General features: G+C 44.4%; 1 protein-coding gene across 1 annotated transcript in view; it reads right to left on the reverse strand.

The window, feature by feature from the left end:
- The window catches only part of POU2AF2 (POU class 2 homeobox associating factor 2), a 113,113-nt gene that overhangs the window by 21,114 nt on the left and 66,129 nt on the right, over nt 1–25,870 (reverse strand). Inside the window, exon 4 of the mRNA XM_078683408.1 lies at nt 23,651–23,693. Within this exon, the coding sequence (XP_078539534.1) occupies nt 23,651–23,693 (43 nt within the window). The remainder of the gene's footprint in view (nt 1–23,650; nt 23,694–25,870) is intronic.

The raw sequence follows: 25,870 nt of genomic DNA on the forward strand, positions 1-25,870 counted from the left end.
CTTTTGTGTTCTGACAATTGACCACCGTTCATCTCACACGTGATTGAGGGGTTGTGCAAGGGGCTAGGAGCTACACAGAGACTACAATGTGCCTGTCATCAGCAAGCAGGGTGCAATGTTGAGAGAAAGAACTGAGTGTTGAAAAATCATATAGGGAAGATTTGTGCATCCACTGAACTGACCTGGATTGATGCACTTCCACTTGCTCTGTTGTCCATGAGTAGCACTGCAAAGACTAACATTGTTAGGTTCTGTAAGGCTTTCCTGAAGAGGGGACACCAGAATAATATATGGCCTCTAGCCAGATGACTGGGTCTGGATAAAAGCACACACCAGACAACACTGCCTCCGGCCAGGTGACATCCTGGATCCACAGCTCCCACACCAAGAAAGGAGCAGGGCCAGACAAAGGAGGGCAAGCTCGACCTGCACCAATAGTGTCATCTGAGGTACTCCACAGGTACAATATTCACTCCAGCAGGGCAGGCCTCCATCAGTAAGCTCAATTTGACAGAGGCATATCCCTGTTCGCTGCAGGCCAGGCCTCCAGCAGGAAAGCACAACTCAACTGAGGAAGCTCCCTGCTACCCAGAGCAGGCCAGGCCTCTGGATACTATCATCCAAGGACCCCTACGTTCTCTTCAAGTGCTAGTGACTGACTTCCTTGATCCATGGTTCTCATTCAAATAAAGCAGTGACTCCGCCGCAACAAGAAAACCTCTAGTGCCTTCCCCTGCTTCGCATCCAGGACAGCCTCATTACAAACTGCGTCCCATGAAAAGTACCAAGTGGGAATGGTATCCCAAGCTCATCCTGATGGGTTGCACGTGCTACACAGCAGAGAAAGGAAGAGTGTAAGCGGACCCCAACGATACATCACCTAAAGACGTCTGGAACTTCAAATGCCCCAACCCCTCATTCTACAAGTTGTGACAAAATATCTTTTCCTTCTTCATCACTTTGTTTTCTTCATTTTTGAAAGTGCCTAGGTAATTGAAGTGCTTGAAAACCTCTCAAATTACTTGAAGACAGGCACCAACGGTTACTTTTTTCTGTTTACAGAAATGATCACTGAAGCTCTGCATAATTTTTCAGCTTAATTTTGAAAAGACTTAAAATACAGCAGAAGATAAGACATTCTTCCAACTAGTCACACTAACCACATATACCAACGATTGGAACAATGCCTCAAGACTTTCAGAACAATGAGTAAAAATGACAATGGGTGCTACTAGCAGTATTGAACACTATTACTGCCATTATAATGATTATACATGTATTATGATCACAGTGCTATACCTATGATACTGCTTAAATGACACAGAGATATTGTACCAAATTGAATAAATAGCCATTGATAAAGATGGGACAAGGGGACAGGTGACAGGGCAGGATGTTATGTTTGCACACACTGGCCTACAGACACAGAAAACAGCATGTGTCATACTTGTGGGCTGTGTCCTAATGAGCATTATGCTCTTTAGCCAGCACCCCATGTCCGTAGAACTTCCTGCACTTCGTGAGAATAGCAGATTTAACACGGGGAGAGCGAGGATAGAACAGGGAATGTGACCAACTTAGCACGTATAATTTTTGTTCAATAAAGAAATGAACAAAAGGGGGGAGATGAAGCAGGGTCTATTTTTTACCCCAGGCCAATTCTGCCCACCCCTGAGGCATGAGACCCTGTTAAGCCCCCACCAGATAGCATAAAAGGAATCTGTTAAATTGACCAAATTGTCCCAGCTGTTCTTTTTCTATGAATAGGCCCCAAAGTGTCTCTCTCATACAAATCTTCTCAGCGAGGCTCAGCTCCCCCCGACCCCCCACTTCCTAGATCTGCACCTCTTTTCTTACACCCACGTAGATACCGCAAGAAAAGCAATACCAAAAGAAAAGGGAACTTCCCGAGCTAAAAGAGACTTCACACAATACCTGATGGTTGGGGCCACGTGCCATCTGTCATCTTTCATATTATTGTATCTGTTGCTAGCTTTAAGGTAACTAACACATGCCACCAATATCTTCCTAAATGTTCCTCTTTCTTATAAAGGTTTCCCTGAAGTGACGCAAATCCTGGTCAATAGATGTTCAATTTCATTATGATTCATGGTCAAACATCCTGTGACCTTTTGAGAAACTTTTTGTAGTGTGGGTGGCACTTCTGTTTTCTTAAATATTTTCCAGACGTGACCAAAATGTGTCATGTCCTATAGGTTAAAGACACCTGATAATGTCGTCATTTTGTGGTCAATGGTTCATCATTGAAAGAGTATAAAGATCTGCTTCTCAGTCCATTCGATGGACTACCTCGCTGCAGTGACCCCTTGGGTCACTGACGCCTGTGTGGTCTCCTTCAGCCCTCTATCTAAGCATCTTTGGCTGAAGCTCTAATTGTTTCTAGCACTTTAAAATTGTCCTTTTCTCTCTCCTCTGCGTTGCCCTTATTTTAAACCATTATTGCAATTTCAAAGCAATAATGTTGTTCCTCCTAACTTAACATGTGCATTACTAGCATTGCAGTCAAGTGTAGTTTGCATTTTGAAAGGATTTCCATTGATTTAAAATATTTTTGCATTGCCTGAGTTTCTCCTTCACTCCAGAAATGTGTGTTTCATTCCCTAAATAATTTAAATTGTGCCTTTTTAATAATTCTGGCCCCTCGCATTCTGGGTCTCTTTAAAACGTTTAGCCTGCATGAATAATTCTCTTCAGGAAGGCTTGTTTCAAGTTCTCTATATTTTCATAGAATGTATTCTGTGTCTTTCTGAGTCTCTAGCTGATTTAAATGTGATTTTTAATGGATCCTCACTCCAGCTTGCCTTATAGTTCTTATCAGAAAGCCTTGATTATAGGCACTATAATTTTATAACAAATATATTCAATATCTTTGGATCTCTAGCAGTTTTCCCTTATGCCTTTTTTGAAAAGTCACTTATGTCAGCGTGCCTTGCAACATTGTTAGCATTTACTCCTGACAGATTGAAGTCGGGATTTCTTCAATGGCTTTTACTTAGTAGTATGAAATGATATGCATTCATTGTTTTGTTAAAAGATACGCATTTATTGAACCACTTGTGCATTAATAATAAACGTGCCACTTCAACATGAGTTTTCGTCATCTCATATCTGTGTTCCTTGTCTCTCAGTGAAGTGTTGCGCCGGTGGCTTGTGACTCACCTGTTGACGTGACCACACCCAAAACGGGCTTCAATTCTCCCTTTCTCAAAGTGACCAGAAAGAAGTTACCCAGCATTTTTAGAAAAGTGGAACTTGGCCATTATTTCCCACCTCCAGAGGACCTGCATAACGTACGGAGATCTACCAAAGAAAGCACACCCTAGGTGGGAAAGAAATCTGATTTGTGCCATTTCAAACTTGTTACAGTGTTAAAAACTGGTTCAGCAGGACTTCATGGTCAAGGCATCTGGCCTTGTGCTTTCAGCCTTGCCTCTTTGGTGGATTTTGAGAACCAGAAATGTGACTAAGTCCTAAGAGATTAGCTTGAGCTGGGGGCTAATCAATCCCAGTGACAAAACTCACTCAGAAGCTTTAAAATGCAGCGTGGTCCTGCTGAAAGCCTTTGGAACCTTAACCAATGGCTTCAGCTGCAGCTCAACAATGACATATCCACCTTCAAGTGACCCCTGTCGGCTCTGCCTTGGAGGACATGCGGTGGTGGAAGACTTTGACTTCCAAAAAGTAGACTAAGGGCTTGATTTATATATTAGCAATGGCAACGAAGTATGCTCACCACCAACATAATGGTCTGCCTGCCGAATTTAGATGAATGAGAACCCTTGGCTTAATCACATCCGAGACTATTCTGTCATTAGTAGGGAGGGCCATCAGAGGCAGATTTCTAATTCTTTCTACCTAATTGAAATGGGTTCCGTGAAAAGCGCTAAATGCGCCCCTCATCGTGGGAGCATTTTCTTTAGCGTTTTCAGAAAGAAAATCCCACCTCAAGATTTTCTTTTTGAAAAGAAAAAAGAAAACAGTTTGGTGCAGGGCTCTGTCATGTTGACAGAGCCCTGCACCAAACTGCAAAAAGCATGGCCAGGAGTCGCTATGACAGTGATTCGTGACAATGCATTAAGAAATAACTTGCTGATCATTTCAAAATCTCGTGGCCAGTGCTTCTGTCGCAGTGATGGCACCCTGGCAGAGAAATTAGTCATCCGCAAGATTGGAAATCTGGCCCTTAGTCAGAAGGAAAAACATGAAACAGGGCAACCCGACTGGTGTGTCTGACCTCTGATACATTGTGATAAGTCTGCAATCATGCGTAGCTCCTGGCGGACTGCTAACTGAGACTTTAGATTGGAACTTTTCATGTTCTAAGTGATTGTTACCTTAAAACTTTAAAAAACAGGAGTCCATTCCCCTAGCGTAATTTTGATTGTTTTTGCTTCCTGAATTGTTCTCTCTTTTTCTAATATGGTTTGAAACTTTACTAAGGGGATTTGTTGGTTTTAGGATTATTGGTACTGCTTAAAATAACACAGTTGCAGGGGGAATTGTCTGCTGCTTATGTTATAGCTGCTAGGGTTTAGCACAGTTTCACTTAGACTTGTAATGCCATTACCAGGGTGATTATATATTTTGTTGGCAAGGGTTCCACTTCCCAAATTATTAGCCCACTTTCTGACAGTGATATTGTTGTAAATAAAAGTAGCGTGGTCCTTGTAGTTCCTTGTAAGTAGTTTATTCAGCAGGAATAAGTACAACAGATATATAATATCCTTTTTCCAAAACATTTCCAATAGATATCAATCTTTACCCAACTGTGGATTGAGCAGCAAATGTCTGTGTGTGAGTTGATAGTATAACTTGGCAGCCCACATTCAAGATCATGTGTAGTGAAAGCTCAACTGTATGGGTTGCTGAACGTATATCAATCTACATTCTGTCATTTTGTGTGTCGACCTAAACATTTTCATGTTCAGACTGGTGTTCTACAGGTGAAGTAATTACATAGAGATCAATATCTGCTTTATGATTGAGAGCCCTAAATAGTGTCAGGCATAACATGCCAAAATTCACACATGGAATAGAGGTCAGAGACGAAAATTGAACCTTACACAATGCAATATTTTTGTAACCCAAGACAACACCCTTCCTTGCCTTTTATAATTTTTCAGTCGTGTTTAGTATTTTTACCTCTATTAGGGATAGGACTCTGTCATCTGAATATATGTTTTGTTTAAACAAAGCAAGAGTTTGATACCTGTTCTATAATCAAACCGTACATCCTGGATGCGGGGTCTTACTTCATAAAAGCACTAGCCAGATCACTATGATCATGAAATGGGAGCATCATATTCCTATTTCTGAATATCATTTGGATGAAATTGTGTTGGGATCGGCATAGTTTTTATGGGTTGACTTTAAATTCCTTAATATTTCATCACTGTGTTATCGGCTGATTGCTTTCCTAGTTAAGTAAAAAAACAGGCTTTTGTCATATCAATAATTGTTTTTTACTTAACTAGAAAGCAAAGGATGGAAATGCCAGGCAAGTAAATGTGGCAATTAGTTAATTTACTTACCTGGTATTTTTATCCTTTGTTCGAACTTTAAGTCATTTTCTCTGCCCTTTACTGAAAGAGTTACATTAGGATTGGTGCAGTTAAATAACCTAGATCGCAAATGTTCAGCCGACCCCAACTTTCTTTGAGATTTCTTCCGGTAGTGTTAAATTAGTGCAAGAGGGCAAAAGTAAGGTACGGTGGGGGGAGGGAACTGGGTAAAATCTCTTCAATTTTTGTGAGGATTTGGTATACCTTTTTCCAAGTTTTTGAACGCCATGAATGAAAAGAAAGGCCGCCAAAGAACACTGGGGGGGGGGGGGGGGGGGGGGGGGAAGTTCCGAGTTTCACAGAAGAAAAGTGAAATTTTGTCTATTAGTCATTTACCTTTATGTCAGAGAGAACAGGCATTCTGAATTTGTCAAGACAGTGCTGGTTTTTCACAATTCTGGCAAATTTCAGAGAATTTAGCACATATGTTTTCAGAATGGGTTGACTGAATTCAGAGCGAGGCAAGTTTTCCAGTGCAAACTTACTAGCAGAAAGCAACTTGGGGGCTGATTATGATGTGGGACAGAAGCCTCTGACCAGCTGTTTGAGGCTTTCCACCTGGCAGCGTAGGTTTCAGACCGACCACTGTATTAGGATGATGGCGGTCAGAGTGAAATCTGCGTGGGCAATCCGATGCTCTTCGATGGGCTCCTTAAGGAAGCCACCATAATCCCCTTATAGGGATTATAATGGCACTTTCCCACAGCCTTTTCATGTCAGCCTTTCCAACATGAAATGGCTGTCGGAAAGTGTCTTTGGGGGCCCCTGCACCGTGTTACATGCAGCGCATGGTGCCTGCCACCGGGTGCTAGGTTGTTTGAACACATCTATTACCCAATGGCAGCTTGTGCTGTGGGCCTTTTCTGTCCACTGCACAAGCTGCCATTGGGATATGGATGCATCCAAATCCGGCAGTCGGAACCGCCAACTTATGGTCAGTCAGTTCCAGATCGCAACGGTGTCGGGCAGGCACAAGTCCGCCCGACATCGTAATTAGGCCCTTAGTTACCAAAGATGATACTAAGTGTAAAAGTTGTATTTTGGTTCCTCACTGTGCTTTCCGTGTTGGGTAATGCTTCATTGAAACCACTTTGTGCCCCACAGTCGATGCAAAATTGTAGTCCTTCTTTGTTTGTGAAATGTCCCAGTTTCTGGCTTTAAAGTCTGGTCAACGGACCTAATGGGGTGGTGAAAAAGGTGGGAGGCTGTGAACATTTTGAGTTTTCTACTACCCTCATAAACTGTAAGATGATTTTAAGGTATGTGCTTATCTATGTTTACCTATGCACCACTGATCCTTCCGTCAGGAGAAGGGAGAGAAAATGCTCTGGCGGAGTCGCTCAGATCTGTCATGCATTCCAAAAAAGACCTCTGTGCTACCTGAATGTTGTGACCCTTACGGAAGACTGCAAGTGGACACATGCCTCTCTACAGGTCACTGCCAGGCTACCATAAAAGAAAATGAGTGACATTGCCTAAAGAGTGAACAGTGCTTCCTGACTGTCTCAGGTTTCTGGCCTACAGTACTATATCACCTGATTTGTGGTTGTGATGGGGTAAAAATCCAGCTTTTAATTAATTTTGTTTGCTCAGGAATTTAGAGTCGAAAAAGTTAATACAAAACATTCAGGGCCAGATGTAGGTAGCCAAATACCGGTCGATCGGCCGTTACCGACTGGTATTTGGCTTTTGAGATGTAGGTGGGTAGTTATTTACAGAATCTGTATATTTACCGAATCGGTAAATTTACCACTTCGGTATTTTACCGAATCGGTAAACATACCGATTCTGTAAATCCATATGTAGCTGACACTCCTAAGAGTGCCACAGGCCCTTAAGAGTCGGTATTTTACCACCCAATCCTATTGGGTGGTAAAATACAGAATTCAGGTGTGCATGCACATCTGTGCATGCATACCTGTGCAATGTGACACACAGACATGCCCTTAGCATGACATGCCACATGTCACACAAGCCTGTACTTGGGGTGCTAGAGGGTGTCAAAGTGACACCCCCTGCACCCTGGCAGGATTTGGTATTTACCGATTCTGTAAATACAGAATCGGTATTTCACATTGATTCCTATGGGCTTCAAGGCCCATAGGAATCGATGTGAAATACCGATTCAGTATTTACAGAATCGGTAAATACCGACTGTTACAGAATCGGTAAATAAGAAATGAGATTTAGCTACATATGCCTCCTTCTTATTTACCTACTCTTAAATACCGATTAGGTATGAGTCGGTATTTAAGAGTAGGTAAATCGGAATTACCTACATCTGGCCCTTAGTATTTAAATTCAGACTGCACTAAAAGCAAAGGTTACAAATATTTTGCTAATCATATAGACAACAAGGATAGCAAAAAGATGGACGTTCAGGTGTCAATCCCTTCTGTACAGAGATTGAATGAAGGCTATCTGCCCACTTGGCTACCGATCTAAGGTCCATATTATCAAGAAAGGGCGACACATTATTACTGCTTTTATCTGCAGGAAACTGCCGCTAAAGCGGCGATAATGGGCTTGATAATATGCCCTTGTGAATTCCCGTAGAAGCCCAGGTTAACACCAGAACCTGGGCTTCTATGGGAATTCACAAGAGCATATTATCAAGTCCTTTATCGCCGCTTTACCGGCAGTTTCCTGCCGATAAAAGCGGCGATAATGTATCGCCCTTTCTTGATGATATGGCCCTAATCATGTTGCTCTATTTTCATAAGTTGATACCAAAATGTACATATCTTTTCCATATTGTATCAAACCCACTCATGGTCCCAAATTGCTTAGCATAATAACCCTCAAGATTCCTGGTTCGAAAAAGTTTCTAAAGTGACTTTGCATTTGTGTGAGATTAGGGAGCGGGTAAGCAGCATTCCAAAAAATAACCAGTTGCATTACTTCTCTCCAGTGCTGCACGGGGGTGTCCCACTTGTGGGACACCCCCGCGCCGCACGGCCACCAGCTGCTGCGTGTGCCCCTGCCCGCCCTCTGCCTCGCTACTGCCTCGTTTTGCCGGCTGCCGGCTGCCCCCGCAGTAGGGTTTGTTTTGACAAACATTTGTGCCTGTTTTCTTTCCTTAACTCCGTGCATCTCCTTTATTCTTTCCTTTTTTTTCCTGTTTTGTCCAACAGTTGTGCTTGTGTAGTATTTTCCGTGTATCTTGGTATCTTTCCCCTCATACCCCTTGTTTTGTAGCAGATTTGTGCCTGTTTTGTTCATCCCCCTCCTTCGTGTTGTCCGCCGCCCTCCACCCTCCCTTCCCGCCACCGCCGCTTGTCCCCGCCCCTTTCTTCTCTTCTGTATCCCTCCCCGCTCCCGCCTCCCAGCTGCTCCGCCCACCCGCGCACTTGGCCTTAAATGGCGACCGTGCGACGCAGGTGAGTGTGACCCACTTGTGGGACACCCCCGCGCCGCACGGCCACCAGCTGCTGCGTGTGCCCCTGCCCGCCCTCTGCCTCGCTACTGCCTCGTTTTGCCGGCTGCCGGCTGCCCCCGCAGTAGGGTTTGTTTTGACAAACATTTGTGCCTGTTTTCTTTCCTTAACTCCGTGCATCTCCTTTATTCTTTCCTTTTTTTTCCTGTTTTGTCCAACAGTTGTGCTTGTGTAGTATTTTCCGTGTATCTTGGTATCTTTCCCCTCATACCCCTTGTTTTGTAGCAGATTTGTGCCTGTTTTGTTCATCCCCCTCCTTCGTGTTGTCCGCCGCCCTCCACCCTCCCTTCCCGCCACCGCCGCTTGTCCCCGCCCCTTTCTTCCCTTCTGTATCCCTCCCCGCTCCCGCCTCCCAGCTGCTCCGCCCACCCGCGCACTTCGCCTTAAATGGCGACCGTGCGAACGCGCAGCGGTCACGCGCAGCGGGCGCGCCGATTGTGCGCCGAAGGCGCGCCAAAGGTAAGCCCGTCTGCGCCCGTCCGCGACCGGACCGCGACCAGCGCCAGGACCCCTGGACCTCGACGATCCCGACCGACCCGCAGGACGTACTCCGCCGCCACCCTCAACGCACTCAACACCGGCCGACGCCCAGAGTGCCACCAAGCCACTCCACGACGCACCCACGGACCTTTCAGCTGCCACGCCTGCAAGTTCGCCTGCATCCGGACCTGCCTCACACCAGCACCCGCCAAATCGAACACCAGCAGCACACACCTCAAGTGCATCCTGCTCAACACCCGTTCCGTCCACAGACACGCCGTAGAACTCTGGAACCTCCTAGACGCCACAGCCCCTGACGTTGCCTTCCTCACGGAGACCTGGATGAACGCCTCTTCAGCTCCCGACATCGCCATCGCCATCCCAGAAGGCTACAAGATCGTCCGCAGGGACCGCAACGCCAACCAGATGGGAGGAGGCATCGCCATCATCCACAGGAACACCATCCGTCTCACGACCAGCACCGACAACACCCTGACCAGCGCCGAACACCTGCATTTCCAGATCCACACCAACCCGAACACCACCCTCAGAGGCACCCTGATCTACCGACCCCCCGGACCACGCACACATTTCAGCGAGGACATCGCCGACTTCGTCAGCCCGCATGCCCTCCCCTCCGCTGACTACATCCTCCTGGGAGACCTCAACTTCCATCTGGAAAACAACAACGACCGCAACTCCAGCACCCTGCTCGACAACCTCGCCAACCTGGGACTCAAGCAACTGGTGTCCACCCCCACCCACCGCGCCGGACACACACTCGACGCAGTCTTCTCCTCCAGCAAAGACGTCAGCTTCAGCCACGCCACTGAGCTTCAATGGACGGACCACAGCTGCGTCCACTTCACCTTCAAGAGAACGACGACCCACCACCACCAGCAACAGACCGCCCGCAGAAGCTGGAACAAGATCACAGCAGACCAGCTCGCCACGTCCCTGAGCCAGCACCCTCCTGCCAGCTCAGCAGACCCCAGCCAGGCCGCCGACAACCTCACGAAGTGGATCAGCATCTGCACGGACGAGCTCGCCCCTCTGAGGCTCTGAGGACCCCGCCTAGCAGACCCGGCAGCAAGAAGGCCCCATGGTTCACCGACGAACTCAAGAGCTCCAAGAAGAACTGCCGAGCCCTCGAGAAAGTCTGGAAAAGGGAACCGACACCGGACAACAGGACCTCCTTCAAACTCGCCACCCGGAAACACCACCAGCTGATCCGCGCCGCCAAGAAAACAGCATTCAAGGACCGGCTGGACAACAACGCACACAACTGCAAGGAACTCTTCAACATCGTGAAAGAGCTTTCCAACCCCAGCGCAGGAAACAACGACATCACCCCATCGCAAGACCTCTGCAACTCCCTCGCTTCATACTTCCACAACAAGATCACGGACATACACAACAGCTTCAACAACCAACCAACGCACACCATGACCGAACAACCACCCCCCACCACCACCCTCCACGCCTGGACCCCGATCAGCACCGAAGACACCATCCGCACGATGAACTCCATCCACTCCGGATCACCAACCGACCCCTGCCCTCACCACGTCTTCAACCAGGCCGACGCAGTCATCGCACCCCACCTGCGAGACATCATCAACACATCCTTCGACACCGCCACCTTCCCGGAGAGCTGGAAGCACGCCGAACTCAGCGCTCTACTCAAGAAACCAACAGCGGACCCCACCGACCTCAAGAACTACCGCCCCATCTCGCTCCTCCCGTTTCCAGCCAAAGTCATTGAGAAGAACGTCAACAAGCAGATGGCCGCCTTCCTCGAGACGAACGGATCCCTCGACCCCTCACAGTCCGGCTTCCGAGCCAATCACAGCACCGAGACCGCCCTCATCGCCGCCACCGATGACATCCGAGCCCTGATGGACAATGGAGAAACAGCGGCCCTCATCCTCCTTGACCTCTCCGCGGCCTTCGACACGGTCTGCCACCGCACCCTAGTGCAGCGCCTCGACAACGCCGGAGTCCAGGGGAAGGCACTGGAATGGATCATCTCCTTCCTCGACGGAAGAACACAGAGAGTCCGCCTACCACCGTACAAGTCAGAGGCCACCGAAGTCATCTGCGGCGTCCCCCAAGGATCCTCTCTGAGCCCAACCCTCTTCAACGTCTACATGAGCCCCCTCGCGGCCATCGTACGCAAACACAACCTCAGCATTATCTCCTACGCCGACGACACCCAGCTGATCCTCTCCCTGACCAACAACCCCGCCGCCGCCAGAGCCAACCTGCACGAAGGGATGAAAGAGGTAGCCGAGTGGATGACGACCAGCCGCCTGAAACTAAACTCGGACAAGACGGAGGTCCTCATCCTGGGCTCCTCGCCCTCCGCCTGGGACGACTCCTGGTGGCCCCCCGCCCTGGGTACCGCACCCAAACCGACGGACCACGCACGCAACCTGGGCTTCATCCTGGACTCCTCCCTCTCCATGACCAGGCAAGTCAACAACGTCTCCTCGGCGTGCTTCAACATCCTGCGCATGCTACGGAAGATCTTCTGTTGGATCCCCACCGAGACCAGGAAGACCGTCACCCAGGCCCTCGTCACCAGCCGGCTGGACTACGGCAATGCCCTCTACGCCGGGACCACCGCCAAACTCCAGAAGAGACTCCAGCGGATCCAGAACGCCTCAGCCAGACTCATCCTCGACCTCCCACGAACCAGCCACATCTCCGGACATCTGAGAGACCTTCACTGGCTCCCCGTCAACAAAAGAATCACGTTCCGCCTCCTCACCCACGCACACAAAGCCCTACACAACCAAGGCCCGAGCTACCTCAACAGCCGAATCAACTTCCACGCTCCCAAACGCTACCTCCGATCAGCCAACCTCGCCCTCGCCGCTGTCCCCCGCATCCGAAGAGCGACATCAGGAGGAAGGTCCTTCTCCTACCTGGCCGCCAAGACCTGGAACTCCCTCCCGACCGACCTGCGCCTGACCCAAGACCACCTCTCCTTCAGGAAGAAGCTGAAGACCTGGCTATTCGAGCAGTAGCGGCACCCCCCCCCCCCCCAGCGCCTTGAGACCCTTCGGGTAGGTAGCGCGCTCTATAAGTGTCATTGATTGATTGATTGATTGACTGTGCTATCCATCCAAGTTAACTAATCTGTGGATTAGGTTCAAGGTGGATAGCTACAATGCTGTAAACAAAATCTAAATGTTCATTCCAAATATTTACAAATTTTGACATCACACAAATCATACGGTAAACAACTGCCAATACTCTTGAAAAGACACTTGGGTCATTTGTGTGAGATTGTGATCTAAAGTCTCCATAACTTTTCCAGGGTTAATATATTATCCAGTTAGAAAGAAAGTGCGTGCAAGTGAGATTTGCATATTTGCTCCCCTAAGACAGGTACTTCAAACATCACAGACCATGTAAGAGATGGAAGCTCTACAACCATGCTAACATGCTATATTTCCATCAAACCTTTTCCAAGCAGAGGTTTGGTGGTGTGAGTGAATGTGTGGCCTGATGCATCAAAGGGTTCCACCCATTCTGTGTCTATTGGGAAATGTGTTGATATGTGTGGACCCTAGTCCATTGTCAAATACCGGAACAGGATTAATTCAGAGGAAAAAAAATTGATGCAAAGCCTTTGCTCTACAATGTATGATTTTGGGAAGGTTCTCATGAAGCTCACTTCTTAATGAAGAGAGGAAAAGTTGTTCCCTCTGCACATGACCTACCACTGCTGACAGCTTGCGGATGACCCCACTTGTGATGCCTCCAGCTCTGAATGCAAAGTGAGTGTCATTGAGCCTGCGTGGAAGAATAGCAAAAGGGGATAGAAACTAAACAAATATTTTCCGCGGCTAATTCTGTGTATTGGACACCAAGACGACCTGCATAGGTCCCATGAGCCTCTGGGGTGTACAGAAGATATACAAGTTGCACAATCCCACATTTTCACCCAGCGGAATAATTTCCATTTGTGGTCTTGGAGACATGTGGGCACATGCCTTAATGGAGAAAGGAAAAATGTATGTGGCCCCTCTCAGTGTGGGTACTGCTACCCAACTTAATACGCCGCCACCCACCTAAATGGGAGATATTGTTTGCATTATAGGCGCTAATGTGTGTAACAAAGGAGGCCTCTTCTTTTACATACGAATTCAACCAAAGAGTTTAAGTTGAATGTAGACTGTCAAACCTACAGAGCCATATCCAACGCAGCAGTGTATTGCTACAGTCATTGGCGTGATTTTAAGCAGCAGAAATAGATTTCCACTACAACTGATTCCACCGGAAGAAGTTCTCATTAGTTGGCTGAGTACAGACTGATTTCAGCACCTCAGTAACATCAGCTAGCCCTATACACAAAGCTCCTGTTCAAGATAAGAGTCGATTCTGTGTTTTTTCAGCGATCTCACTTGTTTTTTCCTGTATTAATTCTATTTTGCGGTAAGTACTTCGGATTGTCAATACCACCAAAATGAGCACCTATGAGAGTGGTGATCTAGATAAAGTGATGAATCATTTGCTGCGGTATTTAGATGAATTAAGTGAATAATTCTCAAAAAGCTCATATTTCTTATTTGCTTTTTGCTAATTTTTGCAGCTTCTCATTCAATTTTTATGATTATGGTCCATTCATTTCTTTTAACGTTGTGTCATTGGGGTGTAATGATGCTTATCAGTCTCCTCCGAGAGGTGACACACCAAAACATCTCCCACCATACATTGTACTGAGTTACTCTACAGTCAATGACACATTAAATTGAAGAACAATTAGGAAACCCACATTACGTATTTTGTATGATTATTCGTGGAAAACATAACAAAATATCGAAAAAAAACGGTTTTCCTTAAATTTTTGAAAATGGATTTGGTTTAAAAAAAACTCTTCGTTCTGTATCTCAAAATTGTCGCTCTCTGGTTTGTGCCTTGCATAGTTGAATATAAAAATGACTGAACAAGTCTATTATTTCAATCGTGTTGCCTTTCAGGGTCAAACAGAAGTAGCTATATTTGTATATATATATTTATTTCGCTAGAGTTTTTTGCCATCTCCGGTAGCACAGTCCCAATTTTATGCCCTTTTATCCAGTGAATTTTGCTTGTCTGCATGGTTTTTTCCTGTGGAGAAGAATATTATTTGTTACCATTTAGCAATTGTCTCTATAAATACCAATTCACATATTCGATCTCAGGATTGTAAAAGCCTGATGTGCCATTCATCTAACTGTTTTAAAGAGTGTGAAAGGTGAATCTCTTTGGTTCCTGGCATCCTTTTGGCAGCAGTCCAACATATAATCATCTGTCCCCTAATGTAGGTCTTGAGAGCATCCAAAACTGATAAAAGGGCAGATTTGATATACATTAATATATTTCACTGATGTCTCTCTGAAGTGTTGGACCTGCCCCCCTCTGCAAGGTCACCCCCCAACATTTTGCCTTTAACCTCCACTTTTTGCTGAATTTGTTTATGCTGGCCCTGGGATACTTTGCATTTTACCACTGCTAACCAGTGCTAAAGTTCTTCTGCTCTCTAGTTAAAACATGTCAGAATGGACTTATGCCCAATTTGCATATTTAATTGACTCGTAAATCCCTAGAAAAGTGGCACTACTTGTGCCCAGGGCCCGTAAAATAAATGCTATTATTGGGTTGCCAGCACTGAGTGTGCCACCCACTTAAGTAGCCCTTTAAACATGTCTCTGACCTGCCATTGCAGAGCCTGTGTGTGCAGCTTAGACTACCATTTTGACCTGGCAAAATAAACCTTTTTCCAGGCCCAAACCTTCCCTTATAGTTCATATAAGCCACCCCAAGTGGAGGCCCTAGGCAGCCCAGAGGCAGAGTGCAAGGTATTAAAAAAGTGTGACATGTACTTTTAAGTTTTACATGTCCTGGTAGTAAAGCACTTCTAAATACATGTTTCACTACTTTGAGGCCTATCTCTTCCATAGGATAACATTTGAGTTGCCTTATTTTCAAATGAGAAGAGATAACTGGTTAATGTTTGGTATCTCTGGAATCCTAATTTAAAATTATAACTTCTGGTGAAGCTGGATTTTAAATTATAATTTTAAAAATGCCACTTTTAGAAAGTTAGTCAAGAAAAGACCAGTGCATAGTTTCACACCAGATTCAAGCCGCACTGCGATGCAGAAATTGCATGATATAAACTAAGAGTAATACAGAAGTGCAACCAAGTAATCCATGTTTCATCCAAGTTTATTCCATTTTTCTCGGAATGTGCACTTTCACAGTCAAACAGTAGAATTCCAAACTTTAAATGCCCATCCAGGCGTCTTTTATCGGCACGGAGTGTGTTCATCCGGGGTAATTATGCTGCTAACTTCACAATGCATTTTGGGCATTTATGACCTTCGTTTGGGGAAACTAGAACCAAAAAAAAGCCCATCAAGAGTAGCAAAGGACCCCATTACACATATATGAAAACCGCCATGGTGCGTGCTCTGAAAGAAGTAATTGTGCTCAAAACCTACACCGCTATGTGCCGAAAGTCCAGAAATGTGTTCAATCTTTCTTTTCTTTTCTTCAAACTTTAAAGAAAAGCGGCAATGTCATGATCAAGAAATGTAAACAACTAAGTGCAGAACTCAAACTAGACAAATAACTCACTGTGCATACCAGCACGACATCTACATGTTCAATATTTCAACGCCTCAAACAGCGTCTTGGCTTCAGAAACCGCGAAGTTTTTTTTTGCCCAAAGTGAAATCGACGTGTGTGAACCAATTGATAGTACTTAGCTCAAGTGTAACCATTCTTATCACGTGACAGAAAGACCCCGTCCAAGAGAAGAACATAAAAGAAATATGCTAGTGGATACTGCAATTGTCAGTCCGTTTGAACAATTAACTGAGCTCAGGATATGAACTCTCTACGAAAATTGTTTACATAACACATGTAAAACAACATAAATAGAATGTGCTACTATTTTTGGAAAATAATAGTGAATAAACACATACATTAAAAATCATCATTAATACATGAATGTTACAAAACATCAGTCCTCTACTGATGATATTTTGAATACTTTGACGATGAAAAACAAGACTCTCTGGTGCTATCCCAGGAATCTCCCAAGTTATTTTTCAAATAGTACTGTATCTTATATTCACATACTAATTTTGGGTGCAGGGACCTTCCAGTAGAGGATTGATGTTTTGTAACATCCATGTATTAATAATGATTTTCAGTGAGTTATGGGCCCCCAGTTTGTGCCCTTCAGGTCCTGGACCCTTGGTGTGATTCAGTGGGCTCCTAAATCAAGCTTTTGGGCTTTTCTTGGCCACAAACGGGCCAGTTCACACCTGAACAGAGCCACTTGCACATAAATTCAGCGCGAGCCACCAACAGCCCATCTCCTTGCACAGCAAGCTTCGCTGTCTCAGAGGACCATCACAAGGAAGCTCCAGCCCACCCATCCGCGGTGCCCGGCCTGCTATTCGCACCATGCTGACTATCACGAGCAGCACTTTCCTTGGTGCCCACAACCATTTCTGACACAAGCCGGACTCTTGGCACAATACGTGAAAACTTCAGCAGAACTAATCCGGGACTGTACCCAACCTGCGCGCCATCATGCTCGGCTTGAACTTTTGACTTTGACCTGGTCTAGCATGACCTTCTAGCCGCGGTTGGAGCTTTCTGTTTCCAGGCACTATTTTACAGTTTATTCTTTATAAAAGTTATAACTTCGTTCAACTAATTGAATTTTTTTTTGTTTTGGTCTTCTTTTATTTATGATGAATTAACCCCTTGTTGGTGGGGGTTCATTTATATTTTTAGGGCCCCTATTGACAGGTTTAATATCAGAGTGACCAGAGGATTAACAATTTATTCATTTGGAATCTTCCTTCAGTCATAATATAAAGGCAGGTAACGCTCATTTATAAAATCTAAATTTTGCCAGTGCCATGTTAATAGCCATATCCATACTGAAGGGGTTAACTGCATGGTACTCTTAAACTGTACTCCTATTTTCATTTTGTTCTTATTAATTGACACCAATTGCTTTCTCTGTTTTATGGTACCTTTCTATTACATCTCACTTCTAGTCATGGATGGCTCTGCTGCTACGGTGGAGGAGCGTCAGAAGAAAAATAAAATGACAATAAAACTATATTATTATCATTTTATTTTTCACTTCTAGTCCACCAAGATTAAGGTGGGTGGGGCTATGTCGCAGTGTCAGCAGCAGGGGGAGTGTAGGCACTGAAAGTGCTCATTTCGATTTGGCTGGCCGACTTAGGATGGCCAAACCAACATGAGCAATTGGATATCTCCAGGCTGTTCCTTGGAGATATCAGCAGTGCTCAGGAGCAGAGGCTCCCAGTCCCTGCTAGAGCCTGACATTTGCCTGCTCTGCTCAATCCCAGCACTTCTCTCATGCTGGGTAATAACATGAGAGCAGTGTTGGGACTGCGTGGGGAGTCTGGGAGCATGTGCTCAAGGGGATTTCAGTGCCAGGAGCAGAGGATCAGCAAAGTGCAAAGTGGGAGCAGAAAATCACCAAGGTGGCGGCCGGCATCAAAAGGTATGTGTACATTATTTTTAATATTTTTTCCCCACGCTGCGCTCACTTCAGATTGGCAGCAGCTGCTGCTGCTTCTAGTTTTAAGAAGTCAAATCAATCGTAGAATCACGTGTGGAGGTGTCAATAATGCATGGGGTTTATCACCAATAAAAATGATCATCATTTTGAAACAGACTTTTACTCTTGTATATGTATTTTCATTTTACTTGCCTTGAAAAAGCCCTTGGCTTGCATGGCCCAATAGGGCGAAACATGTGTTGGCAAATCTTGAAGTCACTTCGAGACCAAAACTTTTTTCTTTATATTGAACGGAAAAATACAAGTTGGAAGGTGTCCTTCTTCCAACAGGCAAAGAAAAATGAATCAACCTATAGTGAAAATCTTGAGGGATTAGACTCATTTCTAACCAGGCCTTGGGTGTACTTTCATGCTGACTGTCAGTTGCGGCCGCCATGGATTGGGGCTGGTGGGGAATGTAAAAAAATAAAATAAAACTTACCTTATCATCACTGCGTCTCTCCAGCCTCTCCTCCGTCTCAGGACTCAGCCTAAACAGGAACAAGGAAGCACCCACGTTCCCCTGACTAATCACAACACTGCAATACAGCGTTGTGATTGGTCTGAGCATCGTGGTTTGGCGCTCAGCCAGGGAATGGGGGCCTGGGCAGGTTCTCCACGCAGGCTGTAATGCAGCATGAGTGGAGAGCATGCACAGTACGCATGAATTGTTGGCCAGCCCCAGAAGGCTGGCCAAGCATTCACAAGCACTTGGAGTGGACAAACCACTCCTTCCCTGCCCTGCTCTGAGAGGAGAGCAGCCCCGCCCATTAAAGCATTCTGTGCACTCCTATTTCACCATGTGCATAATTCTAAATATTGCACTATCAAGTCCATAAAACAGAGAAAACTAGACAAATGTATATTTTTTTGACTCCGGGACATTTTTACCTTACACTCCATCAAATCTGGGCGTGATTCATTTTCCTTCCCATCCTAGAAATGGAATTTTTCCAGTTACTTGCTGTGGTAATTCTTTGATCCTTTCTAGGATGGGAAAGATCGGAAATCACTTTGGGAAAGTCCACAAAAATACATGCCTGTGGGTATTCCCAAATATAAAAGGCTGACTGCATCTTGTTAAGCCCACTCTTTAACCCTTGTCTGGGCCTACAGTTGCTGATTTCTCCACACTTGTGGCAGAGGAATATGGGACTTTACTTGCATGCATTTACAGCAAATGCCATTACAACGTCGTCGTTACAACGACCGTGTTGTTATATCGCATACCTTTACAGCACAAGTCGGAACAACGACTTGCTGTAGGGGGTGCTGGATGTTGGAATAGTATAATTTACTATTCCAACTCCAGTCTGTGCAACAGTAGGGAATGTGTTGGATTTTAAATCCAACAACTTTTGCCCCCTATAATGCAAGTCGTTGTTCGAACTTGCGTTGTAATGGTTTGCGATGTAACAACTCGGTCGTTGTAAGTACCACATTGCAATGGCATGCGTTGTCTCGCATGCCTGCCACTTGGTGCAGGGAACTGCAGGGGGGAACCTTGTGTACCCCCATGCACCCCCCCCAGGGGGCCCACAACGGGCCCCCAAAGCAAATCTCCGCCTTGGAAAGGCCCATCAATCACCCACATCCTAATATGGCGAGCGGTTCCTGCTAGGCACGCAAACATATTAGTGGCCCAGCCGGCAATCGTAACAATTTGTGACTGGCGGAAAAGCGGCAGACGGACTATGCATCCGCAGCGATACCCCCACCATCAAAATATGGCAGGAAGTATTTCTCATCACGATGGCGTAATGATCTCCACCGCCGTTACGTCATCGTAATGAGCCCCCTAGTAGGTGCCCATTGGGGATGTGCAATAAATTTTTGCTTGCACAGTTGGGGAATGGGAACACTTTCAGCCTTTGCAAATAAGATTAAAGAACTTTTCTAAAAAAACGCTTCGATTATACCCTACCTTATCCCCTTCACTCAGAAATCCCTGCAAATTAGTGTTATGACCACTGTTCCTGAGTGCCAATGGTGAAACACAATTGCTGCCAACTGAAAAACTGCTCCTTTTCCTTTGGCCACTGTAAGAAGTTCTGTCATGGGACATCTAGCAACAGGAAAGGTGAAAGACCCACCTCCCAAGCTGTAGTTCATATGTGGCTGCACTAGAAATGAGCAAGCCAGCAAATTAACAGGGAGAGCTGAGTCAGAGCAGAGTGAGGGAGCGGCTCTGGCTATGAAAGCCTGTGCACGAGCTCAGCCTTGAAAATATTTGGCAACAAAAACATACAACAAACTTCATGTTTTAATATGGTATGGTGTCTTCAAAATTCTAAAAATATATTTCTTCTTTCTTAGTGTATGAGTTATCACTTCTTTGAGAGTATTCATTAAAAGTGAGAGTTTTTTTAACATGAACTTGGAAACATTTCTGCCCACGCCCTGGTGACCAGCAGTGCCAGAAGGGCTGGTCAAACAGGCACTGCTTGGGCTGGTGTTTTGGCTTTTGTGGCCTGTTTTATTGTCTGGTGGGATGATTTTTACTGTTGATTTCCCTGATCTTACCACAAACATTGCTTGTAGTAAACACACATGCAAGCAGTTTCCCACATTTTGCAAAAACCTATTCAGTGTGTCTTAATAAACCTAATTTGCAAATGTGGTCCACTGTTTTAGCTTTCTCGTTCACTAATTGGGGGCCAACGCTATTTTAGTTCCCGGGCTGATTATCTGTCATAGTCTGATCCTGCTGATGACAATGCTATTAGTGACCTAAGAGGCAAGTCAGCTGTCATGTGTAGCTTGTATGTGGTCTAGATTATTTTTATGGTGGAAAAAGAGTTTAGACTATTAAATCAAACAAAGATTTTTGTAGAGCGCAATATGTTGCACGCATATTTTGAAGGTGCTCTTATATTTCATAAGGAGCAAAAAGGAAGCTTTGTGAAATAAAAGAATTTGCCTAGAAACATACAATTTTGTCAAGCAGAGAAACTGTGATTGACACCAGATTTCAGTACATGATTTAAATGTTGGCAGAGAGGGAACTCTATTGTAAATGTGTTGGACTTTCCTCCCCGCAAACATAATGGTCAGCCCGCGCAATTTAGAATCGGGCGAACCATGGGGCAGATTTACAAGCCCCTTGCGCCACTTTTGCGTGACTTTTACATGGGAAAAGTGACGCAAAAGTGGCGTAAGGGGCATGTAAATCTGCCCCCATAGGTTTAAGAATGGAGGAGACTGCGCCATCTCTACTATGGTCAAGGTTTGGCTATATGGCCACACACTTAATTTATATAGGCGGTTATGGAGACTATTTTCAATGCCTGTCACTGCCTGGAAAAAACGTGTCGGTAAGGGGCATTGAATAGTGCTCGATTCCCCCCTCGCCATGGTAGAAAACAACGTGTTTTTTATGAAAACAAATCATGCTTTGGGAGTTTCTTTTTGAAAATAAAAAAACCTTGTCATGGAGGAGTCTGCAAACGTTTTCAAAATAGTACAAACTTGTAAGCCGTGAAGCCTCGCACATTCACACCTCCCTAGCCATATCTTTTTTCAAAAAAGTCCTTTTCTATTCAATTAAAAAATAAATTCAAATTCAATGCCTGCACATAGGAGGCAGCAACCTAGTCTGTTTGTAACATCAGGCGCAGGAATAGAGAAACAACAGGAAACCTCTTTGTTACGGATAACACAATGTCGTGTTGGGCTGGGTATTTCTGAGGAATTGTTTGTCAGGCGCCATAAAGGAGGAATTAGCTGGCTCGTAAGGAGAAAGCTGTCCCGTATACATCCTCAGCTGGCTGGATTTCTGCATTAACAAAGAACAGTATTGGATTGTAGTCATTGGAGTCTTTGTATCCTTAGATGTCACCAGGCTGCATTTCCATGCATCCTTTGTTCTTGTGATTGTGATCGAGTGATGCCCTTTCGAGTGCTCGGGTTTGTTTTCTCAGCACTAACCCCCGGCATAACCTGTCATCCAGTTCAAATATTCACCTGTATTCAAATACAGGCGAGCGAATATAATTATGAATGATTCAAAGAAATGCACCCATTATTAGCTCAATCCATTTTAAGTATTGTGCAGTGGGGAAGGGGCCAAGTATAAATACAGCCTTAAAATGAAAAGTTAGCTTGGTGGGTTAAGTGCCAAGTGCAGCAATCTATGTGCCGTGAATCCCAGAGGGGCTGAATAAGTCTTTTATCCTTCCGAGATCAATGAAATATTTACCTTCAACTTTGGTAATAACAATACGCAAAAAAAAATCTAGCAGCTGTCTTTACTGTAATAGGAGACATAATCACGATTAATACATTTATATCAAACCATTTATCACTCAGCCCATACATGACAGTGAATGGTTCCTTAAAACCCCGCAGCACTGATCAGAGATTAGTATAATCTTCAATCACTGGGATTGTGGGGTAGAAGAGGGCCAAATTGTGAGGCAGGATTGACTAAATTATGCAGCAAGAAAAAGCGAATTATGAGGCAAAACGCTGCATATTTTGTGATAGTATTATTTCAATATTTTGTCATTTTTACACTTGCGAACACTCCCTGGGCCTAGGTTGCACCTCACTGGTACCAGTTCAACAGAAATATACCAACCAGTCAACCTTTGGAAAGAGCGTTCTACTGTCTAGCAACGCTGTCACTGCGTTTTTAAGGACTTTTGATACTTTCGAGCTACAAACACATTCGTTTCTTTGATACAATCTGCAGGTTATGCAACAGATAATGGATCATGTAGCAAATGCAGCAAATCCACAATTATGCGAAAAACGCCACTGCAGCACAATCGCATATTTACAGTGATCATGACAATTATTTATATGACACTTGGCTATTTAATCATAAATATGTCTAGTCTAAACCGTTGTCTAGTATTAGGATTGAACCTAAGAATGATGCATATACAAATGATACTGTTTCATATCATTTATTTAGAAACTTTATTTGTTTAAAAAAATCTGTAAATCTTGGGGGTCCCCCTTTCTCCTCAATCGTTCTACCTTCCTCCTTCTGCCTTTTCCTTTTTCTCTTCCAAAATGGCAGAGTGGCCGGCCGTGCCCCCATTTACACCATACAGAACCCTTAACTGTCTGTACTATTTTTCTCTTGCACTCTTGAGCCAATATTATTTTGCTTTATTATCTAATGATCTTTTTTATCGACCCTATTCCAACTCTCATTATTTGATTAATTTGAGGAAGTTGCTTATTACCCGTCTTTTGACTGATTTGATACAGCCCTCCAGACCCACATGCCACCCAGGCTCTGAAACATTATCCCTGTTTGCCTCATTGTGAAGAAATCGGATTACCAAAATAATCAAACGATTTTGAGAAGATTAAAATTTCAACAACTCTATTTCTCCTTTTAGTGCAATCTACTAATATCATTGGCTACTACGTCAATCAAGTTCATAGATTGCCTAAAGACATTCGATTTTGTATGCACCACGAAAGAAATGTGTTCAATTTGCAGTTAGCTAATTCTCCTTTCCAAGCAAAAGTATCTCAAGACACTGTACTGAAATGATTAATGAAATGGGATAACAAAATACTGACCTGACATTTGGACGAATTGAGTTTGAGATGCGTTGTTGCTGCCCTGAAAAAAAAGAGACATCGTTTTTTTTTAAAGAATGTTTACTAGTTAGGTCCAAGAACAAGATATAGATATGTTTTACTCGACATTTCACAGAACCTGACGGGCGGACAGAAGTAATTACTTAGAAAATTCAAAGATAGCGAAAGTGTTGAACAAGTTCAGTGCCAAAATCCAGAGTTTCTTTCCAGGTGTTTTTTCATCTGTTTGCAAGCAACTCAGAAATGGCTTTCATACGGTAACCATACTGATGGTCTATGTGTTTAAAGAGCCAGATGTGCACATTCGAAATATATAAATCTTGTTTATTGCTCAAACAAAAGTATGGCTAGGTGTGCATGTGAGAAAAACAACTTGAAATAATGTTGCTGTGAAATTAGCATATTACCATTACAACCGTTCCCATTGTCTAACAGTACCTGTGCTGCTTTACATTGTATAGGTGAATGAATACACCTAGCATTGCTGGTATAACAGTGTCCAGTGCCTACACATTGATTTTTCAACACAAGAACAATTGTTTTTGCCATGACCCTGGGTACCTACCTGTCTTCTTCACGACAGATAAATGCACGGTAGCTCTAAGTCAATACAGTATGTAGCACATAGCAGTTCTTGAAAACTGGTTCTTTTCGTGTGACTGCCTACTACTAGGTTCTGGTTTATGCAGTAGCATTTACCCAATGTGAGGGACCATTTACTTCTGTGATTGGGTCCTTTTTAGTAGGTGTAGTGGTGTTTATGGTGGAAAAGCCTTCGATTCTTTGTTATTATTGTATGTTTCGGCATTATCTATAAAGTTGTGATGTAGTGCCTGGTATTATAACTTCTGGTTAGTGAAGATGGGCAACTTAGCTGTGTAAGGCTATTATGAAGTCTTAGCAGTCTCCCTATGCCAACCTCACAATAAAATGCCATTCTGATAATTCTGTGTTATGCAAGTTACAAGACAGTCGTTGTCCTATTTAGTCGATGATTTAACAGTAGCTCAAAAATGATTCTGTTTCAAGATGTGTTGTTAATACTCAGAACTTCTTCCCGTAGAATATGTCACCTACTGGGTTTATTGGCAGAAAGTTTCATGTATGTATTCACTTTATGCTTACTCTATGTGGCATATGTACAAGGGGATTGTGCCACCGGAATGTTACTTTCACTGACGTTCCGGTGGTGCAATGCCCTGCTTCACATTTACAAAGTGGCTTTAAGCCACTTTTTGTGGCTTCACACCGCTTTGTAAATATGGTGCCCTTTCACACAGGAATCTCTGTGAAAGGGGCGTGCAATGGGTGTTGCTGTGGGCGGTCCATGCCAACACCCATTGCTTTTTGATGCTGCCCCAGATTTACAAGGCTCTGAAAATCTGAGGCAGTGTCAAAATTGAACACCATGCAAAGCAGGCATTAGATTGGTGCAACGTGGAGAAATACTTTTACTTTCCTCGTTTTTGCTTTTTTCTATATGTGCTGCATTCTGCAGAACACAATGTAGAGCAAAACACCATTAATGATTGTTTTTGTGCAGGAGGGTGCCACTTCAGGCACAACAAATGATCATTAAATAATGGTGATTTGCTTCTTCTATGTGTGCTGCAGAATGCAGCTCATATAGAAGAAGCAAATCGCACAGAACACCTAGAAGTAGCAAATTACCATTACTGCTTGTTTATGTGAAGGAGGGAACACCTTAAATTAAGTTTTGGCTTCTTATGAGTGAATGTTATTTTTTTAATGCTAAGTATGATCTTACTACCATATTTAATTATAAATTCACCTTGCGCCCAACCCCACCAGGAACAGCCAAACCCACATGCATGGCCAGCCAATGAGAGCACTCATCACAATATAAAAGGGTGTCATTTTAAATAAGGCTAGTCTACTGGCTTTGTCAAGGATCACCGCAACAATTTATAAAAGACAGACCTATAGGCTTTGTTAAGGGGTAAACACATCATTATACAAGGCAATCCGATTGGCTTTGTGAAGGGGTCACCCCATCGTTATATGAGGGCAAGCATACTTGCTTTGTCAAGGGGTCAGCACATCATTATATGGAGGTAAGCCTATTGGCTAAATCAAGATGTGGCCAAACCAATATACAAGACACACCTATTCGCTTCCTCAAGGGGTCATCACATCAATAAATAAAGGCAAGCGTACTGGCTTTGTTTAGAGGTCTCC

Source organism: Lissotriton helveticus, chromosome 3_1, assembly GCF_964261635.1.
Source record: "Lissotriton helveticus chromosome 3_1, aLisHel1.1, whole genome shotgun sequence".
NCBI lineage: Eukaryota > Metazoa > Chordata > Amphibia > Caudata > Salamandridae > Lissotriton > Lissotriton helveticus.